Source organism: Natator depressus, chromosome 3 (assembly GCF_965152275.1).
Source record: "Natator depressus isolate rNatDep1 chromosome 3, rNatDep2.hap1, whole genome shotgun sequence".
NCBI classification, from domain to species: Eukaryota; Metazoa; Chordata; order Testudines; family Cheloniidae; genus Natator; species Natator depressus.
The window spans coordinates 121,195,212-121,205,592 of record NC_134236.1 but is presented as its reverse complement, the minus strand read 5'-3'; the positions used below and the strand labels follow the sequence as shown (position 1 = coordinate 121,205,592).

General features: G+C 44.1%; 1 protein-coding gene across 5 annotated transcripts in view; it reads right to left on the bottom strand.

The window, feature by feature from the left end:
• The window catches only part of ACAT2 (acetyl-CoA acetyltransferase 2), a 30,234-nt gene that overhangs the window by 1,100 nt on the left and 18,753 nt on the right, over positions 1-10,381 (bottom strand). For 2 of the 5 annotated variants that reach the window (XM_074948707.1, XM_074948706.1), the window contains 5 exons: positions 9,732-9,849; positions 8,568-8,711; positions 7,129-7,251; positions 5,499-5,653; positions 578-688 (listed from right to left, as the gene is read on the bottom strand). In XM_074948707.1, the coding sequence (XP_074804808.1) occupies positions 578-688; positions 5,499-5,653; positions 7,129-7,251; positions 8,568-8,711; positions 9,732-9,849 (651 nt within the window). Of the gene's footprint in view, positions 1-371; positions 508-577; positions 689-932; positions 1,074-5,498; positions 5,654-7,128; positions 7,252-8,567; positions 8,712-9,731; positions 9,850-10,381 lie in introns of those variants that run through there. The other 3 variants (XR_012638855.1, XM_074948708.1, XM_074948709.1) reach the window with 3 other exon arrangements.

Sequence of the window (10,381 nt, the reverse complement as noted above, 5' to 3'; positions counted from 1 at the left end):
ATACATCTGCTGTAGCAGTAAAGCTCATGAAAGTAAGATTAAAGGCCACTGTATGCTTTAAAAGTAGAGTGGTTCTCAAACTTTAGTGACCTCTTTTGCATAGCAAGCCTCTGACTACAACCCCCTTATAAATTAAAAACACATATATTTAATGCAATTATGAATGCTAGAGGCAAAGCAGAGTTTGAGGGGGAGGCTGACAGCTCACAAACACCTCCCCCCCCCCCCATATAATAACCTCATTGACCCCCTCAGGGGTCCCAACCCCCAGTTTGAGAACCTCGGCTTTAGTACAATGTTTGCTAGAGAACCAGATTCAGTTCACAACAGAGCTAGTTTGCCTGTTAATGAAGTAAAGACAATTCCCTTACCCCACATCCTCAGCATAATGCCTCTGCTGTCAGTTCAGTCGCTTGTCGTTAAAGCAAAATTATATCTGGGCTGTACATGGAGCTTAGTTTGGACAGCATATTCAATACAGGCACTAGGGAAGTATTTAATTCACTCCTGAAAAAGGAAGAAACTAACCCAAATCATTGCTTTTATAAAGAACTGGGTGTGTTTTCCCATTACATACCTTCTCTGGGTTCAATTTCAGTTCTTTAGCTATTGCTATGGCTAGTGATGCAAAGGCTTCATTAATTTCAAACAAGTCAACTTGCTCCAGCGTCCAACCTGCTTTATCAACCTAGGAGATAATATTTAATATTAACTGAAACGAGACTGGAGTTTAATGGCTTGTGGAGGGCCTTTGTCCCCTCACAACTTACGCTGGTTTGTGACTAGAAAGTGTTGTGGCCTAACATTCTTTTCTGTAACTTGGCTCATTACCTACGAGGTTAGTGATTAATCTAAACGAGGCAAGAGTTACAGAAGAGTTATCCAATATCCACTATACTTGATTACAAAATGTCACTTTGGGGCAGTTGTGAATGATTTCAGTAGCTCTACAGTAACCCCAGCTGCAAGCTGTTTGCCATAGTGCTCAGAGCCACCTGTGACAGAAGAGAGAAGGAATTGTTGAGTTTCCTCTTCCAAGCTCCATTGGTATTCGCTCTTTTCCAGGAATCTACCTGTAAATAGTGCTGTTAATAGAAATATAGCAGCACTAAGGGACATTTTATTTTAAAAACATGCCAGTTTTGACAGCCCTGCACATACTATATCCTGGATATTTGAAAATATTTTCTGCTGACATTTTAAGGGAGAAACAAACTTTACATGGGAAATAATTATATGGCCTGTGGAGTGCTGTGAAATGCACAAACTGTTTTTAACTTGTTGGTTCTCTTAAAAGTTATCTTGGGTGTCATAACCACAGTAGGTCCAACATCCAGAAAAAGGGAGTTAAAAACATCCTTTTAAGACAAAAGCTTTTCCAACAGCCTCACTTAATTTCTAAACTCAGGGAAACTTGTTTTTTCCTGCTTCAAGAATCTCAAACTCGGAACAGGCCCTGGCATGTTTTACGGAAGCCCACCTCCCCAGTTTACCTTGCATCACTGTTGAATCTGCTTTGTCAGCACAAAACATTTGCTGCAGTGGCATTTCACAACCATTTGTATGCCTGCACCTCCTCGGAGTACACAATCAAGGCTCAGGACCCTATTTTACTAGGTATTGTCTAGACAATTAAAAGACTCCCTACTTCAAAGAACTTGCATCTCTTTAGAAACTACTCTGCTACTGCAGGGGTGGCCAAATTTTTTGGCCCAAAGGCCACACCTGGGAATAGAAATTGTATGGTGGGCCATGAATGCTCACAAAATTGGGATTGGAATGCGGGAGGGGGTGAGGGCTCCAGAAATGAGGAGTTCAGGGTGTGGGAGGGGGCTCCGGGCTGAGGCAGGCAAGTGGGGTGAGGGCTCCAGCTGGGGGTGCGGGCTCTGGGGTCAGGCTGGGGTTGAGGGGTTTGGGTGCAGGAAGGTGCTCCAGGCTGGGATCAAGGGGTTCAGAGGGCAGGAGGGGGATCAGGGCTAGGTCAGGGGTGTGGGGAGAGGCCCAAGTGTGCAGGTTCCAGGTGGCACTTACCTCAAGCGGCTCCCGGAAGCAGTGGCATGTCCGTTCTCTGGCTCCTACACGGAGGCGTGGCCAGGTGGCTCTGTGTGCTGCCCCATCTGCAGGCACCACCCCTGCAGCTCCCACTGGAGCGCTGGAGGGGGGCCATGTCGCTGCTTCCGGAAGCGGTGTGGAGTGGCCCCTGACCCTACTTCCTAGCTGGAGCTCAAGGGCCGACTTAAAACGGCTGGCGGGCCAGATCTGACTCACAGTTTGCCCACGCTTGTGGTGCTGTAATGTTAATGCACGAGTGGCTTACAAGGTCCTCAAGCTGATATATCTACCGAATAGGCATAGTGACAGTTTAAACTTGTAATAATTACAATGAAAGAATCTGGAATGTGCTTGTTTTTCAGAATTTACTGTATGGCTATGAAGTGGTAGAGCCGGTTAACCCCTCAAAGCTGTTCATACACCGACAGTACTTTATTTGTGTTCTTGTTTCCGCAGCTTTAGTTTCCTTTTCCATTAAATATTACGCTTGGAGGGTGGGGTGAGAAAGTCAGACAGTAACAGCCTCCATCGCTCAGTTCTGAGGGTTTCGAAGAGTTGAAGTGTGGAGTAAGAGGATGGTATGCCCCAGATCTATCTACTTTGGAAAATAACAGACTTCACCTTCAGCAGCTCAACATCTCCCAGACACAGTTCTGACAGGGACGGGCTATTCTGCCTCCTGCCTGCACTCTCCAGAGGCAGTTCAAAGCTGTAACACAGCTCACGCTACCTACGCTCCCTTTTCTGGCCTGCTGTCGGATTTTCTGCCCTCAAGTGGTGGATTGCCTTGTGCCTGACTTTTCTTTGCCAACTTATTACACCTGTTTTTACAGGCAGTAGCATGCAGATTTTCTTCTCCCTCCTGTATCAGTGGAGTGATCTCAGCTACCTGGAGCCAGTATCACAGCGCCTCCCTGCCCCCTTCTCAGGTATGGCAAAGGCACTGTGCAAACACTAAGCTAAATCCAAGCAGTGTTCTGTTTGGAAGGCAGCTTTCGGGCTCTTTGGAAGATGAACTGGGCCCTGCCTGTTCTCATTCAGTCAAACTTTGCACTGCCAGGGCACAGGGCTTTGAGTCAGACAGACATGTTGGGTTCCCACCCTTGCTCCAGGAAGCCACGGCACACAGAAAAGCCTGATCTGGAGATGCAGAATGGGGAGAGACTCCAAGCATGAGTTCAGCCACCCAGCTCAGGGTGAGTCCCAGGACAGAAAGAAAAACCCTTAAGGGGCACCAGGTCCTTGTCTTCCCCCAGCCCCAAAGTCTTAAAATGGGTCCTAAGTTCCGGAGGGAGAAAAGCATGCTCAGCTCCTTCCCAGCTCAAGTTGGGGAATTCCAACAATGAAGCCCCATCCCCTAAGCAAGGGGAGGCCATTAAGGGAGAGAGATCCAGAGAGCTCTGCATAAAGTAAGATGCAAAACGCCAGAGCTGAGCAGCGACACCTACAAAGTGGGCCAAAAAGTTCAAAAAGGAAAAGAAAAGGTTTAAAAAAACCCTGAGTCCTCTGACTCAAACACCTCCTAGATGGATCCAGCTATGCACTGTTGAGGCAAAGCAGGCTCTACCAAACCAGGTGCTCCTGTTCCAGATGTATCACGGTGCACTCCAAAAGACCTACTGCAACTGCATAGAAAGGAAAGGAGGACTTGTGGCACCTTAGAGACTAACCAATTTATTTGAGCATGAGCTTTCGTGAGCTACAGTCCTCCTTTTCTTTTTGCGAATACAGACTAACACGGCTGTTACTCTGAAACCTGCATAGAAAGGGCTTCTGCTTCCACTACAGAAATCTGCAAGGTAGCAACATGCCCATCAATTAAAACTTTTATCAGAGGCTATAAAATGGACTTTCTCCAGTAATGGCATTGCCATTTTGGGAAGTTAACCCTGACCGGTCTTTCTCATAGCATTCTGTTTTTCTCAAGCCTCCCTACTTCTGTTCACTGCTCACTACTTCCCATATGTATCCAACTTGTGGAAGATGCCAAGCTGCACAATGTTAAATTTCTCACCTGATTATTTCCTTTCTGCTAGCAGTGTCTCCCACAATTCTACCCTCCCTGGGTGGCTTCCTAGCCAAGGGACAGTATTTAATTTTGAAAACTATGCTTATTGGCTGTAGTCTACTGTACATCAGTTACTGGCTTTGAAGTCATTGTTACCAATCGTACTCAAGTTTTTACACAGCTTTGGAATGAATCATCTGGCAACAGCCCCGAAAAGGGGGCATGGCTAGCACACGCTCTGCTACAGCTTTGAACTGTCTTAATATATTACTTCATTCACCTTGTCTCTCTAATATCCTGGGACCAACATGGCTACAACCACTATATAACTAGGGAGGCTAACGGCATTTTGGGGTGTATAAGTAGGGGCACTGCCAGCAGATCGAGGGACATGATCGTTCCCCTCTATTCGACATTGGTGAGGCCTCATCTGGAGTACTGTGTCCAGTTTTGGGCCCCACACTACAAGAACGATGTGGAAAAACTGGAAAACGTCCAGCGGAGGGCAACAAAAATGATTAGGGGACTGGAACACATGACTTATGAGGAGAGACTGAGGGAACTGGGATTGTTTAGTCTGCAGAAGAGAAGAACGAGGCGGGATTTGATAGCTGCTTTCAACTACCTGAAAGGGGGTTCCAAAGAGGATGGATCTAGACTGTTCTCAGTGGCAGCAGATGACAGAACAAGGAGTAATGGTCTCAAGTTGCAGTGGGGGAGGGTTAGGTTGGATATTAGGAAAAAAAATTTCACTAGGAGGATGGTGAAGCACTGGAATGCGTTACCTAGGGAGGTGGTGGAATCTCCTTCCTTTGAGGTTTTTAAGGTCAGGCTTGACAAAGCCCTGGCTGGGATGATTTAGTTGAGGATTGGTCCTGCTTTGAGCAGGGGGCTGGACTAGATGACCTCCTGAGGTCCCTTCCAACCCTGATATTCTATGAACTATATATATATATATATATATATATATATATATATGATTGTGGGAGACACTTCTAGCAGAAAGGAAATCATCAGGAAAGAAATTTACCTTTCCTGATATTTCTAAGAGGGTTTTTTTTTTTTTTTTTTTTTTAAAGGCCATAAACCCAATTAAAGAGAACTTTGTTGTTCACCTTTAGAAGAGTTACTATTAAGTTACAGCTTTGTGTATGACAATTTAGGAGGCATTCCATGAACTAGGCTCATTTCTACTTTTGACCCATTTATAAACTTCTCTGAAAATAACAATACAGATACTAGCCCTAGCAAAAAAGAATCAAAGCTTCACATGTCCTGCCTTTTGAAATCTCGTTTGTCATGGTCTCCATTATAGAATTGTTTGGTGCTACATTTTTGGCATTTCTTTGAGAAAAACTAAGTCTGGACAGACAAAGGGAGACTTGTCTTAAACAAGTATTTCAAAGTGATCAGTCATTTTTCTTCTGATATTACTTACAGCTTTCTTTATTGCAGAGACAGGTCCTACTCCCATGATGGAAGGGTCTAAACCCACTTGAGCCCAAGACACAATTTGTGCTAAAGGAGTAAGACCTCTTCTAGCAGCTTCCGACTCCTTCATAAGAATTACAGCTGCAGCCCCATCATTCACACCTGCAGAACAGTGAACAATTGCTTTCAGTTTATTATTTTCAAACACCTAAAACTGTGATTGTGTTAGACTCTTCACAGGAAGCAGATGATGGGTTCCTCTCCTAAAGAGTTAGTCGAAATTATAGGTTTGACAAGCAAGACAGTACACAGGTTATAGATATCGAGGCTGGTGTAAGTCAGTGTAGCTCCATTGGTTTTGGTGGAGATATGACAGTTTACATCAGCAAGCTAAAGGTTACTCAGATTAGGTGCATACACACTTAGGTTGTGGGAGAAGTTATGTGATGTGTACTTTGTGTAAGTGATGCTGTGGAATCAAGGTTTTAATGAGAGAGTGGAAAGGAAAGGGTGGCAGCTGTGCTAAATAGATTTTGGAAGGACATGGTAAGCATAAGAGGCAGCATGGAAGACCACTGGGGTCCACTAGAGGGCCTGAAGAGGAATTCATTTTACATTGGAACAAGCAGAAATACCAAGGTGTGGTGGGGCGGTGTCCCACCCCCAAGCCAGATTGGGCTGCGCAGATGGACAGCCAATCAGGGAGGGCCTGTTAGAGAACCAATCAGGGCCAGGCTAGGCCCTATATAGAGGCTGCCCAGGCAAGAGGCAGGCAGTCTCTCCCAGACTTTTAAGGGAGAAGATCTGTCTCCTGAGTGAAGGAGACCAGCACCGGGGGGCTGAAGGGGAAGTGGCCCAGGGAGGAGAGGTGGACAAGAGGAGTGAAGGATGGCAGGGAGGCTGCTGTCAGAGGGTCCTTGGGCTGGGACCCAGAGTAGAGGGTGGTCCTGGGTTCCCCCTCTTGTACTATACCTGGCCATTAGAAGTGGCAATAGTGGACTGCGCCTGACCCGACAGAAGGGGTTAGACTTTGGGGATGTGGCTAGCCACTGTGGCTGGGGTGAAGAGAAAACACTTGGACTAGGGGGCACTGCTGGAGGGCAGTGTCCTGAAGAGGATGCTGTGAGAAGGGAGCAACGTGGGTCTGGATGCCAACAGAGGGTGAGAGATGGATGGAGGGTACTCCACATGGACTGAGCTAACTCCCAGAGTTACCAACTGGAGGCACTGCACTGGTGAGTCCCAACCCCAGCACACAAGGTAAGGAAATGAAAAAGGGAGGAATACAGGAATGATCTAAATACAGTTAGACTAAGAAATAGAAGGATGGGGGACTAGGGAATGTGGACCCTGCTGAGATGTGTCAGTAATAAAAGCACCTCTGACTTCATGTCATGACAGGCTGTTGCGGGTTGAATTCTGGCATTGATGCAAAAATCAAGTCTCTGGTGCACAACATCTCACAAAAGCAATATTTAGGGGAAAAAGCACACACGCATATGCAAGTTCTTACATGTGCACTTGAACTCAATGTTGTTTTTCCTTCTACAATAGTACACACTGTAGATGTTGCAAACAAAATCCTGAGCTGCTTGCAATTGCTGGTCTATGGCATTTTGTTTTACCCATCTACAAACCTGAGGCATTAGCTGCAGTTACTGTCCCAGTTCCATCAGTCAGAAAGCAAGGCTTTAACTTTGCTACTGTTTCCAAGGTGCTTCCGTGGCGAGGATGCTCATCTGTTTTAACTTCTACAGGACCTGCAAAATGGTCAGACATGAATTTGAGATAAATTCTGTGCAATTTTACACTTGTAAAAGGGTTCTAAATGGAGAAAATAGCCTCTAGAATAAAGACTACAGAGAGTAACTTCTAAGTAGTGGCCACTCAGGAATATATTATACGTAACTGGGAGGGAAGGAAGGGATGTGTTTAATTTTTCCAGTTCATAGCTGTCAGGGTTATAACAATAATACACAAGAACTTCAAGTTAGCCCCATAATCTCCTATTCCTTTAGAGGCCTATCTCCTTCCAGGTGCTGGTAGCAGTATGTATGGCTACTTTACACCTTAGCTTTTGGAAACAAGCCCCAATGGCTAAATTTGCCTGCCTGTTCAAAAGCAATTCTCCTATCTACTATTCCCCAACCTTCCTCTGCTAGGAAGGCTCTTTTGGGAATGGATACTTATAGGGTTCTTATTTGAGAGAGTCAAGTCAGAATATTATCCAGAAGCCTTCCATGGTTCAGCTTGGGTTTTTAATTCCTCTGTTAACTACACGGTCAGTAAAAGATCACATATCATGCCATTTAGCTAACTCCAAAGCTATTTGACAAAGTCCATTAAGAGCAAAGAAAAGCTATTGGAGTTCTTCAACAGACTAATGAATCTAGGGAGTGTGAGTTTAGCACAAAAGATGTGGAACTCTCTCCCCTCCCCACCCAAAAGTGGATCCTGGAATCCATCAACTCAACTATCAAAGGGCCTATCTATACAAAGAGAGGCACCCCAAGACTTTAAATTTAAAAAAAAAAAAATCTGACAGACAAGATTAAGAAGCTGGCAGGCTTTGAAAAAATCCATAAGCTACTGAGTATAACAGAATGACACTCTAGGTTATTTTCACTATGTCTTTCACCAGTGAGGGAGGTTTATGCACCAAATATCATGGTGAGTGTGAACATGTGTTAAACTTAGCATAATATGGGTCTAATGTAACTCAGGACTTGATTCTACAGCTGGCTGCATGTGGGCAGGAGCACCATTGAAGTCGGGTGCACCTACAAAGAAGGGGTGGTAGGATCAGTAACATAACTGTATTTCATATATTTGCTGAGTTACACTTGGAAATTCTGAACCTACATCAGTGTTCTTCCACCTTCTCTCTCTCTCTCTTTTTTTTTTTTTTTTTTTTTTTAAAAATGGGGGAAGCCTTGCCCATTGTTAAAGATTGAAAAGAGGAGCCCTCCTGCCTGTAAAATAGGCTTTTCCACAAAGACACCATTCATTAAATAAAAGCTGGCATTGGAATATCTGGTACTGACTATCCATTATAGTTAATTACACACACGCCTACCTTTCCTAGAAGGCACAAGGACAGAAACAATCTCTTTATCAAAGTAGCCAGCTTTCTGTGCACCCTCTGCCTTTTTCTGTGACTGTACAGCAAGTTGGTCTTGTTCCCTTCTGCTAACTTGCCATTGCTTTGCCACATTTTCAGCTGAAACAAAGCAAAAATACCAGTTTGAAGAAAAAATTCAATCATTTACTCTTAACCGCAAGTTTGCTAGGTCTTAAGTTAAAATTCCAGCATGCCAATCAGACAATGTTTGCTGGTAGTAGCCTATAGGTTAAGCTTACAGAACAGTGTTCGTTCTGAGCTCCTGTTTTCACTCTCATGACTTTCTGCTACATTTCCATATGTGATCTCCATCCAGAGTTGCTTTAAAGAAAGTTTTGAGCAAGCAAAATCAAGTGTTCATTATTGCTCTGGACAGTTGTGTTCAAGTATCTCTGCAGCAATTGTACCTTGGAAAGACTGTACTGTAGATACACTAACCTCATAAAATCAGAGGTTGAAGACTCATTACCCCTTCCAGTGCAGAACTGTTTCCTACACATTCATACATGTTCTCCAGTATTCTGTCCTTGCACTTAAAAGTTTGGGGAAAAGCAATTTAAAATTTTGAATTCGCAGAGATTAATTTCAGGTATCTGTTGCAAAGAATTTATCACTATCTGATGTACAGTATTATGGGACAACATGCTGAAGAGAGAAATAGATAAGGCAGACCAAAAAAAAAATTCCCCCCACCCCCCCCAACTGACTGTTAGCTCAGATAGTAAGTATCCTTTCCAAGTCAATTTTGTAATATGGTAACACGCAAAAGGGGAAAATCAATATGAACTTGTAGATATAGTCAATTTCTCTTAACTTCTATTGCCTTGAAGTATATTTGAATCGCACTTTAAAGTTTCCAGAATCTGTTTATACTGCACTCCCACCCCCTTGCTAATTTACAATTAACTTTTCAGAACTAGAGTAAATGGTGGATTCTCTGTAACTTTAAATCTTTAAATCAAGATTTAAAGACTTCTGTAGTAAGCCCATAACCTCTGACTGAGTTACTGGAGTGGCTGCATGAGGTTCTGCGGCCTGTAATGTGCAGAAGGGCACATTATCTAATCATGATGATCCCTTCAGACCTTAAAGTCTCTGAGTCTAACTGCTACTACTTACCTGTTATACCCATGTGATACTGGCAAAATGCATCTGTAAGACCATCACAGATGATACTGTCCTGCAATGAGGCCTCCCCCATTTTCACTCCAGCTCGCATATGAACTAAGTGAGGAGCCTGTAGATAAGATATTTTGAGAGAAATTTAGAAGTCTCAATGGTACGGTTAGTTCTTCCCAGCAAAGCCCCATCTCCCATCCAATCCCTTCATCAAAAAGTCTGACTTTGATCTGATGGCCAGAAGGAATCCTCTCCAGTTTAATGAATGAAAGACCTGCAGAATAACCAGCAGACAAGAAGCCACCCATTAGTTTTGGGTTATTTCCAACCATCAAGTGAACTCTCTCATTCCCAGGTTTTCAATCTGAAAGTGAGTCAGCAGAAGGCACTGGGTGGCCCAGCCAACACCTACCCTTAGAGAACAGACAGTTCACATATGAGAAAAGTAGTCTTCAGATTACTCCTGCACCTGGGCCTCCTGCAGAGCAAGCAGCAATACTGCCTTTGCCTGTCTTGCTGGGAGTAAACCATTCACTGCCATGGTGATGGAGGGAAATTAAAACAGGCTTGAATTAAAACAGTGTAATCAGTCTAGTCTCCAAGGTTTCCATTCCCTCTCTATTTAAGCCAGATGTTGCATTTATAATTGC